General features: G+C 41.7%; 3 protein-coding genes and 1 non-coding gene across 4 annotated transcripts in view; 1 reads left to right on the top strand and 3 right to left on the bottom strand.

The window, feature by feature from the left end:
• The first annotated feature begins 285 nt into the window (after positions 1-285).
• On the top strand, positions 286-4,406 carry acat2 (acetyl-CoA acetyltransferase 2). The gene is made up of 9 exons (XM_073492680.1): positions 286-402; positions 1,640-1,774; positions 1,915-2,096; positions 2,324-2,441; positions 2,538-2,681; positions 2,791-2,913; positions 3,054-3,208; positions 3,293-3,403; positions 3,508-4,406. The coding sequence occupies exons 1-9, from the start codon at positions 342-344 to the stop codon at positions 3,676-3,678; spliced, it is 1,200 nt and encodes a 399-aa protein (XP_073348781.1). The 5' UTR covers positions 286-341; the 3' UTR covers positions 3,679-4,406.
• Positions 4,407-4,462: 56 nt separating this feature from the next.
• tcp1 (t-complex 1) lies at positions 4,463-9,604 on the bottom strand. Its single transcript, XM_073492899.1, has 12 exons — positions 9,491-9,604; positions 8,900-8,985; positions 8,683-8,811; positions 8,270-8,367; positions 8,071-8,181; positions 7,754-7,935; positions 6,828-6,954; positions 6,404-6,579; positions 6,138-6,261; positions 5,654-5,846; positions 5,357-5,520; positions 4,463-4,886 (listed from the first exon to the last, which is right to left on the bottom strand). The coding sequence occupies exons 1-12, from the start codon at positions 9,561-9,563 to the stop codon at positions 4,673-4,675; spliced, it is 1,677 nt and encodes a 558-aa protein (XP_073349000.1). The 5' UTR covers positions 9,564-9,604; the 3' UTR covers positions 4,463-4,672.
• On the bottom strand, positions 9,098-9,235 carry LOC141018567 (small nucleolar RNA SNORA29). Its single transcript, XR_012180744.1, has one exon. It is a non-coding gene; the product is annotated as a small nucleolar RNA SNORA29 (small nucleolar RNA).
• A 1,649-nt stretch (positions 9,605-11,253) lies between the features above and the next one.
• LOC141018100 (pleckstrin homology domain-containing family G member 1) overlaps positions 11,254-15,191 on the bottom strand; it is a 34,934-nt gene continuing 30,996 nt past the window's right edge. Inside the window, exon 17 of the mRNA XM_073492985.1 lies at positions 11,254-15,048. Coding sequence (XP_073349086.1) covers positions 14,051-15,048 — 998 coding nt within the window. The 3' untranslated portion in view covers positions 11,254-14,050. The remainder of the gene's footprint in view (positions 15,049-15,191) is intronic.

The following is a 15,191-nucleotide window of genomic DNA, read 5'->3' as shown; positions in this document are numbered from 1 at the left end:
AAGTACATTATATCCAACTAGTGTGGCATAGTAGATACTGTACAGTTGGCAGGCATGATGTGAAGAATAACATAAATAAAAAATAATATATAAATACATATTTTTAATTAATACAAGAATGAGTTTTGTTGTTTTTTTGTTGTCAGCTCAATGGAAAGTGGCCTTACAATGAATGAACGAAACGCTGCTGTTGTCCTCCCGCACACACGGTGGCGCTGTGGCGCTTCTTGCCTCCAGTTACACTTGCACAACACCTCCTCAGCGTTACAGGTCCACGGTATCAACAGAGCTGACTGCAGTGTGGACAAACAGGAACAGCACTTTGAAGCACGGACCCAGACATGAACTCCAAAATGAACTCCGAGCCTGTTGTCATCGTGTCTGCTGCTCGGACACCAATCGGTAAGATTTAACATCCGGCTTGACGCGAACACGTTAATTTGAAACACTTCCTAACGTTGCTACTTTACTGTTGCTACCAGTCAGTGTTTGCTAACATACACCACAGCTCACTGTGGTCACATTAACTGTAACAGAAATGAAATAGTATTGTAGCTACCGTATTTAGTTGTAAGTTGTGCTTTTACAGCCGTATTATCATTTGTCTTGTTTAATTTGCCAAAGTGGTTGATGTCCATTCATTCAGGCAAATGCGCCCAGTTTTGCAGCGCTCTGATTGGTTTCGCGCATGTGTCCGGAGTATTCTGTGACCAGTGATTGGCTGGCTGGTCATAGTGCCACGGAGCACGATCTTCCTATGATTGGTTACCTCCTCACAAAGGTGTGACACTTTAGATGTGACAGTGAGGCCACTGTGTGTTCAGTAAAGGTATCAATGTCACAACAGGACACTCCTAAATGACAAATAGCAGCTTTATACTAAGTAGCTAAGTTTGTTTATATAGCAGCTTTGTTGATCAAGAGGTCCAAAGTGCCTCCAAAAATAAAATGAATTGAGCAAATGCAAGTCCAAACAGGTGGGTTTTGAACTTCACAGATTACAGAGACCGTTTTAAAGAGTAAGAGCCACAACCTCATAGTCTCAGTCTGCTTTGTGTTGAATCTGTAGTGAAGAACAACCAGTAAGCTCTGATCAGAGGACTGTAGAGACCCCTTGGAGACAGGGCTCTGTAGATGTCTATTGTAAGTGTTTGCCTGACTATGCAGAGCTCTAAAAGTGATCACAAGAATCTCAAATTAAAGTCTGAATTCGGTGTCAGAGTCAGTGTGAAAAGCTTACAATCGGACCAACAAGACACCTTTTTGAGAACCTGGTCAAAAGCTTCGCTATAAGGTCAGATAAGATGGAACTTTATTAATCCCCAAGGAAATTCTTATGCTAGAGATTGCTACAAAATTTACGGTACAGTAGAAACTTCAGTAACCATCAGTAGGTTTCCCGGGTCAGGGTCACACACTGTTCCCAGTTTAAGACAATAAACAGAGTATTAAATATAAGTGAAATATACAAAATATAATATAAACCAGTGCATAATACAATAACATTAGAAGTAAGATGATACGATGATAAATTAATTCAACAGCATTGCATGCTTATCTACCCTCCTTTGTATGTGGAAAGATGAACATGCACCATGGTGTACTCATGCTACAATATCTTCTTCCAATTTTTACACAGGGTCCTTGAACGGTGCTCTGTCCACGGTCCCTCTGCATGACCTGTGTTCAGTGGTGATCAAGGACGTCCTGAAGCGGGCCGCGGTGAAGCCAGAAGAGGTCTCTGAGGTTATCATGGGACACGTTCTCACTGCAGGTGAAAGCTCAGGAAGCCACTGAGATCAAAGAGTGACAGAGGTCCAGTGTTCCTGTGTCATGTTAACAGCTGTTGAGCAATATTAGTCAGATTTTAAGTTTTCTCACTGGTGTTTTATTTTTTCCCTCTCTGTCCTCAAGGTCATGGTCAGAACCCGGCACGTCAGGCCAGTGTTGGGGCAGGTATCCCCTACCCTGTCCCGGCATGGAGCTGCCAGATGGTGTGTGGCTCTGGACTGAAGGCTGTGTGTCTGGGAGCTCAGTCCATCCAGGCTGGAGAGTCCACTGTGGTGGTCGCAGGGGGCATGGAGAGTATGAGCAAGGTAGGCTTGGACAGAAGGAGTGCGTTTTAAAAGTGTAATATAAATTAAAAATGCTGGCTCTTTTGCTTATACTAATGATCAGATCTCATTAGGCTTGAAGTTGAAACAAGGGATTTATGACAAGTTTAGTAAGAGAATCAGACCTTACTTACCTTGGCCATATTTTATAAGGCTCGATGTTTCAATTACTCGATGATGTCACATTTGTTTCCTTGTTCCACCAAAAGGCTCCTCACACCCTGCACATGAGAGCAGGTATGAAGATGGGCGACGCCTCCCTGCAGGACTCCATGTTGGCTGACGGCCTGACAGATGCCTTCCACGGCTACCACATGGGCATCACAGGTGTGCACAGCTGAGAATACATATGAGCAAACGGCCGATTGTCACACCTCTATACGAGTGTTCATTGTTGTGATAACACTTGTGTATTCTTATCAGCTGAGAATGTGGCGAAGCAGTGGGGAGTCAGTCGAGAGGCGCAGGACCTGTTTGCTGTCCAGTCCCAAAACAAAACTGAGGCTGCGCAGAAAGCAGGACATTTTGATAAAGAGATCGTCCCAGTCATGGTGCCAAGCAGAAAAGGTAAGAAGTTCATCAGTGATTTATTATCTAAATCATCCGTCTATCTCGAAGAAATAGTTTAATCTGTCCTTGGTGTGTGTTCACTGTAACACTTGTCTATTGTCTCCAGGTCCAGTGGAGGTGAAGGTGGATGAATTTCCTCGGCACGGCAGCAACATGGAGAGCATGTCCAAACTCAGACCCTGCTTCATTAAGGACAGCAGTGGCAGCGTCACGGCTGGAAACGCCTCAGGTTTGAGAGCTGGTGCCTTTCTAACATATGATGATGTCACTGAGGTTTAACTCACTAACCAAACAGACGTCAGTGCCAGCTTTTTGTCTAAATATAATATGTATCAAGCTTTTGTAACTTGTATCTTTTTGTAACTTAAGGTGTCAATGATGGCGCAGCAGCGACTGTCCTAATGAGCCAATCAGAGGCTGCGAGGCGTGGCATAAAACCAATGGCCAGAATCGTATCGTGGGCTCAAGCTGGCCTTGACCCGTCTATCATGGGAACTGGACCTATACCAGCCATCAGGAAAGCGGTGAGAAATCAGAGGCACCTGAATGAAACAATAACTGAGAAAATGCTTCTTTGTGTTCATTCTCCTCGTTTCCCTCTCTGACAGGTTGAGAAAGCAGGCTGGCAGCTTGACCAGGTTGACTTATTTGAGATCAATGAAGCTTTTGCTGCCCAGTCTGTTGCTGTGGTTAAAGAGCTTGGCCTCAATGTGGACAAGGTAATGGCTATATTGTGCCATTTTTGTCCCGTCTGTCCGAAGTACAAGCTGGATGATGTTTGTCTGCTGTCATTTGAGTCCAATGTTTGTTTTTATTTCCTCAGGTGAATGTGAGTGGTGGTGCCATTTCTCTGGGACATCCCATCGGTATGTCCGGCTGCAGAGTGCTGGTGACCTTGTTGCATTCGCTTCAGAGGACTGGAGGACAGAAAGGCGTGGCATCTCTCTGCATTGGAGGAGGGATGGGCATCGCCATGTGCGTGGAGAGAGTCTGATGAAAACCCTAACGCTGCTCCATGGAGTGCAGATGATCTCATCTTTTTAAATGGATAAGGGATACAGAAACTGTTTACACTGATAAAATGGTAATTTTCCTGGGTAGTTCCAAATTACTGTACTTGAGGTAAGCGACGTGTATATTTTGTGACTGGATCTCATCCGACCATAGCTTGCCAGTCTCACTGTGAACTTAAACTCAACCCTCCTCAGGTTGTAGCTGTGTAGCATTTGGCTTCATTTTAGAGGATTTAAGATGTCTAGATCGTGTAAATGTAGTGTATGCTGACGGCTTTAACATAAACCAGTAGTAACTAAGAATTGCTCTTACAACCTGGTATGAGATATGCTAAAATGCTAGTTAGTCAATGAAGATTGGTTGTTTTTCCTTTAAAATTATCCACACGATTGAAAAAAGTGAAACGCTAAACTTGAAGGCAAAGCGCAACTGTTGCTGAGTAAGGACAGTATTTGTAGAGTGTAACTTGTGGTGTAATTATTTGAGTAGTTTCAAGCACTCAGCATGTCAGCTCTGTAACCCTTATACTGACCGACATTCCACTTTCTCTTATCAGTCGTGCAGACAGCAGCCTTGAACCACAGCTAAGTGCCATAAGGTTAAGTATGCTAGCCTTCTCTAACCTCGTTCTTCCTGTACATAACCTGATGTTTGTGAAAGGTTCCTGTAATCATATCAATAAAGAAGTATAAGCCATAGAGTTTAAAACTTTCTCAGTCAAAGTCATTTCTCGAAGTCTGCAAAATAACCACAGCCACACAATGTGAATTAACAAATCAAAGGTCATTTACAACCATTGGAGCTTTATTAAGTGTCCAAATAAACAAATCACTAAACAGTTCCTTTGGAAGCAAGAGGGAGTGGGAGAACAGTAAACAGGCAAAGTGCACGCACGGCCTACACTAAGAGCAACAGCCATGAAGAGCTCCTTATGTATAAATACAGACGAACTGGACAGGACCAACTACAGCCTCTTAACCCTCCAGAGCTCCTGACTGCACGGCATCCTGGTACGACTGGCCACCCTCCTTCGGCTCTGGAAACAGTTTGATGAGGTCATCGATACGGAGGATGGTGATGGCGGCCTCGGTGGCAAACTTGAGGCTCTTTGTTTTGACCATGGTGGGCTCGTACACACCAGCCTGACGGTTATCTCTAGGCTTGCCGTTCACCAGGTCCAGACCAATCCTATAAGACAACCAAAGTGTTCAAATATTGGATGTTCTACTTTACACAATAAGGTCACCACGCCCCTGAGACAAACTGAAGACTTATCAAAATATCTTAAGTTCATCCAGCTCCCAGTAAACACTCACTGCTCCTATATCTTTGTTACATTTTTATGAGCGTATTGCTGCCATTTTTTGTTTCAAATGGGTAACAGCAAACAAGAAATAAAATAATCAACAGCTGAAGTGATCAAGACAATTATTGTTAGTTGTAGCTCTAATGTCAACCTCATTTTACTAATAAAATAGCCCAAAAAGTGCCATCACCTACAAAAACCCAAGATTTTCAGTTCAGTATTTTAAGGGAGCACAACCAAAAAGTGAGCATCATCTCCAACTCAAGCCTTTAAGAATAGTCAACTAAATCTGTTGTGCCACTTTGTAAACGGATACTTTGGTTTCATGACTGCTGCCGTAAGGAAGACTCACCACTTGAGATTCTTGCGTTCAGGATTAACCTGAGCCTCATTGTGGAAGGCCCGAAGCTTGGCCACCAGATCAGTGGAGTCCTGTGCTGCGTTCACAGACAGTGTTTTGGGGATGACGAGGAGAGAACGAGCAAACTCTGCAATAGCCAGCTGCTCCCGGGAACCCTGAAGAACCGAAAAATAAATAAATGTTACAACCTACACTCTACTCAAATCATCTCCAGTAATAAAAAAATCCAAGCTCCCAACCCCAGAAACTCAGCAGCTGCATGCTCGACAAACATCTTCCATGTCTCACCATGCTGGTAGCATAATTCTCCAGGTAGATTGACAGAGCTGCCTCCACAGCACCTCCGCCTGGAACTACAGACTTTGACTCCAGCACCCTCTTCACCACACAGAGGGCATCATGCAGCGAACGCTCCATCTCATCACACATGAAGTCGTTGGCCCCGCGCAAAATGATGGATGCTGATGTGCGTGCTTTGGTGCTGAGAGAGTTCAAAATTAGGAGAAGACAACCAATACAGTTAACATGTGTCAGACTGCAGAACATTTATATGTAGACAAACATGAGGGACTTCTGCCTTCTACAGATCATAAAAATCCTTTTCATTGTCTCAGTTTATCACAACTCCTGTCAGAACTACAGATGAGGTATGATTACATGCACTGAAATGTTCTTAATCTACAGCTGTACTGACCAAGCTGTATTCATCAGCATTGTGTTGGAAGAACACTATAAAGTATAAAACACTACTATATATAGTTGCAGTTCTTACTTCTTGACAAGGATGAGCTCATCATCACAGACGCGTTCCTGCACAACCTCCTCAGCCTGACCCAGCATAGTGGCCTCAAATGTCTCCTCTCCCTCCAGATTGGTCAGAGAGGGGCAGATGGTGGCTGAGAACAGACGAACACGACGTCACTATTATATCTATCAGTTTAATGAAACTACTTGACCAAACCGTTAAAACCCATTCATAGTAAAAGACCAGTAACACAAAAGCCAATCGGCACAAACTGTAGTCTACTTCAACCTTACCTCCTGTTGCCTTGGCAATGCGCTTCAGGTCCTTCTTGAGGACCCGTCTCACTGCCATGGCTCCTACATCCACAAAGTACTTAAGACACATGTCATCGATGCCGCCCGTGGTCAGGAGGACATTGGCACCTGAGGCCAAAATCTTTTGGATCCTCTCCTTGGTGATGTCAGATTCTCTAGAGAAACAACATCCAATATTGATTCAGTTTCATCACAAACATTTAGATGAAATTCATCACAAATATAATACAGATTTGTCCAGCCCACAGTCGTGGTAAACAGCTCAGAGAGAAGCTGCTGCCTCGACTCGGGCTGCTGATATTTTCTCCCACGCGTATCACTGTGTATACTACTGGTTCAGCATCACAGCAAATTTAAATGGGATAATTCTTAATGATAATATCACATAAAAAAGGGTTTCTACCTTTGTCTGATCTGGTCAAGCTTCTCTGGGTCGTTGATGATGACTTGGACTCCCATCTTCATCTTGGTCTTCTGCAGGCTGAAGTCCAGGCAAGCAATCTTAGCGTTGGTGACACGTTTTACCATGCCTTTAGATGAACGCAAAAACAGCATGTTCAACAGGGAAAATAACCGAAGAATAATCGAAATTGACCAAACCTTACACAGTGTTCATACAGTTTTTAAGAGTAAAATTCAAGCACTTTTAAAAGACTTTCAACAAACATAAATCAAAAATTTCAAGACTCTCATAGCTTGTATGATCACATCTCAATTGTTACTATGAATGCAATTCAGGGAAGATTAACAGAATTCCTTTAAACCCACACCAATCAATGTATATGTCATTTTGTTTTAACAGCTGTTCATATTAACTTTGTATGTTTTGATCATTGTGAACACCAGGAGACAAACAAATGGCAACAGGATGGCTTTATCTAAAATAAACCAAGATTTTAGTGTGATATTGTAGATCAAACACCAGATTATATTGAAAATCAAGCATTTTCCAAGGATTATGTTTGCATTCCAGCCTACTCCTCACCTCGAAAACATTCTGGTTAAAATTCAGTAGTTTCCAAACTTTTTAGACTTCGTACAAATGCTGCTTCGAAACTAACCGGTAATGAAAAACATAATTAATTTTACTTCTGACTATTTTTCCATTGTCTGGCTAGAAAAGAGGAACCACAGTTTACAAACTACTGTGTCTTCAATCCTTTCAAAGCCAGTATACTGTCTCCCACGCGTATCACTGCTTACGCCATCAGATGAGACATAGCAGCAAACTTAAATGGGAGTCTACTCAGCCGCAGTGACAATCGATGAGGCAAGTAAATCCTCACATTTTAAATCTGAAATTTGGGAATTTCTTTGTAATTAACATACCTTGTGAGCCGACTGTGCAGTTCAGCGCATACCCATTAACCAGGAAGCTCTCTTTCTGGCTGCGGCCATGGGCTTTCAGCACATTCACAGAGTTGATGGGGTATTTGGCCACTCCCTTGCTGTCCACAAACTTCACAGCCATGGCGGCATCCACCACCATGTTGGCGAAGAATTCTGAATCACTGAGGGGTCCGGATTAAGGCAGATAAAGTCTGAAGTTGCATACATATAATGTAAACCTTTACATACCGCAAACTACAGACATGTGGGTTGGATCCAAACTAAACATTGTATGCACTGTACAGCAAAAGGGATACACTCCAATGATTTTGGAGGACATGGAGGTTTTGGCTGCATTGATTAAACACTCTCTGCCCAAGTCATCTGTCCCGATGGTGAGGTTCTCATTAATGTAGCGAACTGCCTCCCTGGAAGATGGAAAAACAATTTTGCGTGTGAAAAAAAAATCATAATCTATTTCTAAACACTCAGTGGTTTTCCTTGTTCACATCTTACTTGCAAGCCAGACGATATCCACTGATGACTGATGTGGGGTGAATCTTCTGCTTCACAAGCTCATCTGCACTCTTAAGCAATTCTGCAGCGAGAATTACCTAATAAAATAAAAAATGGTCACATGATGTACATTAAAATGAGATCCGTTTCATTTTCCTACAGAGAATACATTGCGACATCACCATTAAAATATTGTACCATTGTTTCATTAGAGGTGGCAGAAATGAGGCTGCTCGACCCCTTCAGACACTAACGGACAGTTTCTCTCTCCTGTTAGCATAGCCACACATCCGTAACAAAATGCAGATGCATGGTACTAAAACAGGACATTTACTTTTTAACTCATTATGTTGGCAGCAAAAAAACATGCCAGTGCCTGGCACCATGTAGGAGCAGCTGTTGACCCTACTCACCACAGACGTGGTCCCATCTCCGACCTCCTTATCCTGCAGGTCAGCCAGTTCACACAGGACCTTGGCAGCTGGGTGCTCCACTTCCAGCAGCTTCAGGATGGTGGCTCCATCGTTGGTGATGGTCACGTCCTGTCAATACGTACATGAGACATGGTGAGCAACTCATGCCAGAATGTTAAATGTTAAAGGAATATCTGATTTATAGTGAGAAACATACTCCAATGTCGTCCACCAGCATCTTGTCGAGGCCCACCGGTCCGAGGGAGCTCTTGACGATGTTGGCGATGGATGCTGCGGCCATGACTGCAAAGAAAAGGAGGAAGCTGCTACTAGCTAACAAGCACTAAATGACCTTATATTTCCATTTAAGGATATATTTAACATGTCTGTGTCATCTTATAACAATATCTCCATCACTGATATGTTCTGTCATATTATTTAGTGAGGTACACAGTAAGTTAGCCACACCCTCAGACCATGACAGTGTTTTTCTATCCCATTAGCATAGCCGTCCATTCATAGTGATAGGAGTGGAAGGTACTGAAATGGGACTACGACTTCATAAGCAAAGTTTTTGGCGTAGAGGACACATTGTTTAAGCAGCAGAATTTTCTGCGCTTTGCTAAATTTCCCCCCAGAGACCGAGCAGACACTTTTAAACTCGACGTGAAAGTTAGCTAGCATTAGCATTAGCCACACGTGTGTCCACAGCAGTAAATGAAATCCTTTCTCCTGCCGGCCACTCGTGACGCACAGAAAATACACGGAGCGCACACGAAACGCCGAGTGAAGCAGCACCATAACTTACCATTTTGAGTGCGAACAGACTCGCCAGTTGTCCTCTGGCCGAGCACATTTAACGGACCGTCTAACATCGACATTTTTGGACCACCACCACACAGCCGAGAAGAAAGGAAGGGGCGCGGTGCATTATGGGTAAACCGGCATTAACCAGAAGGTTCGAGAAGAAAATTTATCAAAAAAAACTCCGTAAATTACCGATGAGGAGGTTTTGATTACATAAAGAGTCTCAACTTTACATTTATAAGGCAGCAGCAAGTGAAACAGCCCCTTTATCGCATTAGAAAATAATGTTTTGGCACGTTATCTCATAAAAACTGCATTTCCCAGCATGCCTCACCATCTTCTTCTTGGTTCTTTTATAATTTCTAGTTTATAGTGGGCTGCGTGTGCGCCCTCTGCTGTTGGTTTGGGTGTGTTGACACTGAAATACACGGTGGCAAAATTCATGTTTCACAGTGCGCCTGCTATGTAAATGGTAGCTTATCTAAAAGACTACAGTATTGATGTTTTTCTTTCTGTATTTCGTTTTCAATTTATAGATGTTTTTGTCTTATCTTTATTAGAATTTGATCTATTTTTTTCCTCTTTTTCATTTTTTCTCTTGTTTTGAGAGATATTGTATGGGTACTAAGGTATATTTCATTTATCTTTAATGTTAGCTTCTCACATACCAGTTTGAGTAACAAGAAATTACAGAAATGTCAAAGATATGTTTACGGTAATTTGGAAACCATGAAAAGATTGTCAGCCAGAATCCAGACAGAGAGCACAACTTGACAACTTCATTTTTTTCGTTATTGAATGCACTCTTCAGTAAATCTTTTGTTTACAAAAACATAATCATCAAGAGATCCTTATTATCGGAATTTTAAACTCAAATTTAGATATTGGTCTTGACCAAAAAAAAATCTATTATTGGTTGGACTATACTCTATATACTACTACTATACATCTGATTAAGGCTTTTTTGGAAAATAATCTAGTATATTTAGCATATTTTCTTAGTTTCTACCAATATGTAACAACCACTGGAGGAAAGAGTACTGGAAATCTGTACTCAAGTACTAGTACAGTTACATTACTGAAATATTACTGGTATTAAAAATACTTAAGTAAAAGTACAAAGTATTCTTGTCAAATGCTGCTCAGAGTATTAGCTACTTTTTAACGGTTGATGTTTATTGCTATATCAATAGCAGTCTGTCATGTCAGGGTTTTCAGTCACCCGTTTGTGATCAGATAACATTATTGGCTACAAAAATGCAGATGGAAGGTTTACATATGAATTAAAATTGTACTCAGTTCTCAATTATGAATTTAAAAGTAACTAAGTGGTGTAATATGGACTTACAATAATATATATAATAAAATAACAGACTTGAAAAATACTAATAAAAGTAAAAGTACCCCAAAAATGACTTTATCATAGTAATCTGAGTAGATGTAATTAGTTACTTCCACCCCTGGTAATAAGCTAATTGTTCACCGAGCTTTGTGTTAAATTAAGGAAGTGTGATGCCATCCATTTTAACAAATCTACATGCTATAAAATAAGTGGGGAATTAATTATGTTTATCCCGCACTGAGCATTTTCTTATTATCATCTCAAATTGTGTCATATTTCCAGCCTGCTCTGCTTGTATTGGGCGCCTCGTGATGCTCCCTGAAAGGAAAAGCAATCAGTACTTAAAACTGATGAACATAACCTCTATAAGATATTCACTGTGGTGAAATATTTGTTTAATGACAACCACAAAAACACAGAGGTGAGTTTAATCTGAATTTATTACCTCCAATACATTGTTTTGTTGAGCAATGACAACTAGGCAGTTAAAAAAATACAGTACACTTAACTTAAACATTAAAGCATTATAAAGCATACCTATGGCATACAAGAATAACTTTCCTAAAATGTACATCTTTACAAAGTGTTTACAAATAAAACGTAAAAAAAAGACAGAAAAGTGCAAAACAGAGTCAACGAAGACAGACGATCCCCACCAGTGAAACAGAGGACAAAAATGTACAATGAAAAAAAAAAAAACATACTTCATATTCCTAACTTGCTTTCGATGCACATTTCCTGATATGAACAGTGGGCCGTGAGATTGTGCTTTTCAACTGTCCATGTGTTATTGTGATTTGGAACTTGTATTAATCGAGCAGTGCGTGATAGAAAACCCACTTCTGAAAATATTCACAGTATTTCAAATTTTGTCTGCGTCCCTAAATCTGAATAAAACCACCTTTTAATAAATACATTTGACTTTATTTTACAACTTGTCTGTGGCTTAAGATGATAGTGGTAAGGGCCAAAATAACAGGGGTAAAAAAAAAATTAAAAAAATATAAATAGGACACCTTTCGTGGAGTTAAAGTGTGTGAGGGAGGGAAAACAATGTGTTAAATGAACCCTATTAGACGACTATCTGACCTTCTTTCTGTGACTGTGGATGCAATATCAGTAGTGTGACAGTGTCCCATAACGTAAACAAAGTATACAAACAGCTGACTATCCGTTTGAAAAATAAAATATACACCAAATACAGTACTGTAGTCTTTTAACCCTCTCTCTCTTTGATACTCTCCTTCGTGGTCCCTCTTAAAAACAAAAGGTTAAAACTAGTGTGATTAAAAAAAACAACCATCATCTCGTTGTTGAGATGCACATTTCACTCTACATGATGGAAAACATGTAAAACATCTGATTTACTCACAGATTTTTAAAATAAATATGAAGCCCTACAGTTCCTTATAGATCATCTAAAATATCAGCATCTTCTCTTGATTTTTAAAGCGTGACACACTAGTGATGGCGAAGGTGGTAGGTAGAGTGAAATACAATAACTTCAAATAGACTTACAGGTCTAAGTCTAGTTAAACTTAACTTATTGGATCTTGTAATAGCCAACATGTTTTCTTTACAGCTGCATCCTTACTGCTAAAAAAAGCTGTTAAAGTGACAATCTAGCCTGAGTAGCAAATCTGAAGACCGCAGAATTTGAACTGTTTGATAGTGAAAGCACAATTAAAAACACTAGCCGCCGCCGTGGTTCACCGCGCCTACACAGGTTAAGATTAACTAGTGCTGAAAATGCAGTTAAAATAAGCTTAACAGCAAATTAAAAGAAAGAGCTTGAGGAGGTCCACAAAAGATCAACAGATTTTTTAATCTTGTACTTCAGGTCAAAACGTTGGGCAGCAAGGAGATTCTAGTTCTTTACGATCAGTAACAGATAGCCTGAACTACTGTGTCTGCACAACAGTTTATTGGCACAAGTCCTCCAGCTGAGTCAATTCCTATGACTCCAATCTTTTCCACAAGGCTCACACGTAAAGTAATAAAAAGAGTTTGAATCCATTCAGACACACTGGATAGACCTTATTCACTAGCCGGCCATTTTCCTCCAACGTCACACTCAGGGTGGGAAACTTGAATGCTGGGATAATGTAATGCTGCTGTGGTATACAGTACGTAGGTAATCTGACAAATTGTTATCATTACACTGCTTCCTGATTGAGTAACTACTGTAAAGACAATGAATAGTTTAATCTGGAGGGACATCGAACCATATTTCAAGGTAAAACAACAACTTTGATAACTGATTAGCTTCCATAGGACAACAGCTGACGTTAGCATTCAACCACATTCGAGCTAACGTTACTGCTGTGCTTCCTAATTCATCAGCAACTGAAAAGATGATGGATAGTGAAAATCTGGACACATTCAGCCATATTTAAAGGTAAAACAACAGATTTGATAACTCATTAGTTGATGTTAGCATTCAACAACGTCCTAGCTAACATTACCGTGTGATTACATCCTGTGTTTCACTTCCAGGTTTGCACATACGTCTCCAAGACGTGTGTTAATATGTCTGAATTAATTTACACCTTTTCTAATCATATCGTATCAAACAGTAACGTTAGCTGTTGTCTAATGAAAGCTAATCAGTTATCAGACTTCTTGTCTTACCTTGAAATATGATCCAATGTCCCTCTTGATTAAACTATCCCTTGTCTTTATAGTTGTGAATCAATCAGGAAGCAGTAAAATTATAACAATTTGACAGATTACCTAATTTTATATGATTTACACCCTGGAAATACAGGAGTATAAGGTTTGAGCTTCCCACCCTGAGTGTAATGTCGGAGGAAAATGGTCGCCGTGTGAATGTGATCTATGCAGTTAGAAAGAGAACATTTTTGCTTCGATCACTTCTTGCTTACTTTTCCCCACCAGATCACTTTGAAACATACATAAGAAGTGCTAAGGCAGCTCACATGCAGGCTTTGATGTGGCATTTCGACTATTAATAGTAACCTACTGTGCATTTTACACTGAAGCCCTGTAACAGAGAGGTTAGTTGTTAGTTAGTCTGCAATCAAAGAAACTGTTTCTGATCTATGTTGAGAGATGGTTTATGTTTGTTTAATATGTTTTATGATGTTGAATGCTGTAGGCCATTCAAGGCAAAGCAGCAGTGTCCCTTTTGTTGCTATATGCTGTATGTTTATATATATATATCTATATATATATTTGGCTTTTAGTTGTCATATAGACTTAGGCGAAGCTGCTGGAGCTCAGACACTGAAACTTCTCCCTCAGAGACTGGACTATTTTGGGTTGGCTGGATGCTTGCGGCTCGCTCCACAGGTACTTCTCCAGCTGATCACGGTCAAGAGACCTCAGCGGGTCGCAGGAGCGCACCGGTGTGCACGGCAGACTCTGGGAATGGACAAGACCCCTGTTCTGATTGGTTGAGCTGCCGTTTCTCTGGGCCAACCTGACCTGCTCCTGCTCGCTCTCGTCCTCTGAGCGGATCTCGACATAGTCATCATCGTCTTCCCCGTTGTCCTTAAAATTAGCCAGGTAGTTCTGGGTGGCGTTGAGTATGCTCAGTGCAGAAGCCCGGTTCAGGACCACCACCTGTTGACCGTCATGTAAAGTGAGGTCTGACTGTCCCTGGGTGGAGCGCTCTGGGAGGCTACTCTGCCGACCAGCACGACCCAGACTGGGGCCGTGGAGTCTGTCTGTGGATTGATCCAAAGTGGGTCCGTTACATTTGAGACCAGACTGGTTCTTCTCCTGCTGCTGGCTGCACAGAGAGCCGACTGACTGACAGTGAGTGGATGGGGAAGACTTTGAGGAGGGCGAAGATGGAGTGTTAAAGGAAGGATGTCTCTTAATGGAACTGTACACATGCTCCTCTTTTTCACTCGGCGCTGTCATGCTCCACCTCTGGGACGGTGGGCTACTCGGAGAGGGAGGGAAGGTCTGGAGGGAAGGGATGGAGCAGGAGGAGGTAAGTCTGTGATGCGGGGTTGAGGTCGCCTGGCCATCTTCCACCTCGCTGGATGAGGAAATGAAGCTGGCCAGCTCCCCGTTGCTGTAAGTGGAGTGGAGCCATTCCTCCTCCAGGGAGGTCTCGGGCATGGACGGAGAATATGGCAGCCCTGGATGTGTGTGGTGTGGGGCAGCGGAGGTCTGACCAGCTGGACCAGGAGGATCTTTAAACATGACCTGGTCATAGAGTTGGGAGTACTCTGCTATCCTTGCACCTGAAGAGGGAACACAGAAGATTTGAAAAACGTGTGAGAAATTGAGGAAAAGATTTTACATTAAGGGAAAAGACAGCACTCCTGTCAGATCAGTACTCAGTATTGACAGATTCCCTGAGTATTGGGAGGGTCAAGGTTAGGTT

Source organism: Pagrus major, chromosome 22, assembly GCF_040436345.1.
Source record: "Pagrus major chromosome 22, Pma_NU_1.0".
Classification (NCBI taxonomy): Eukaryota; Metazoa; Chordata; class Actinopteri; order Spariformes; family Sparidae; genus Pagrus; species Pagrus major.
This window is presented reverse-complemented; position numbering and strand designations above follow the sequence as displayed.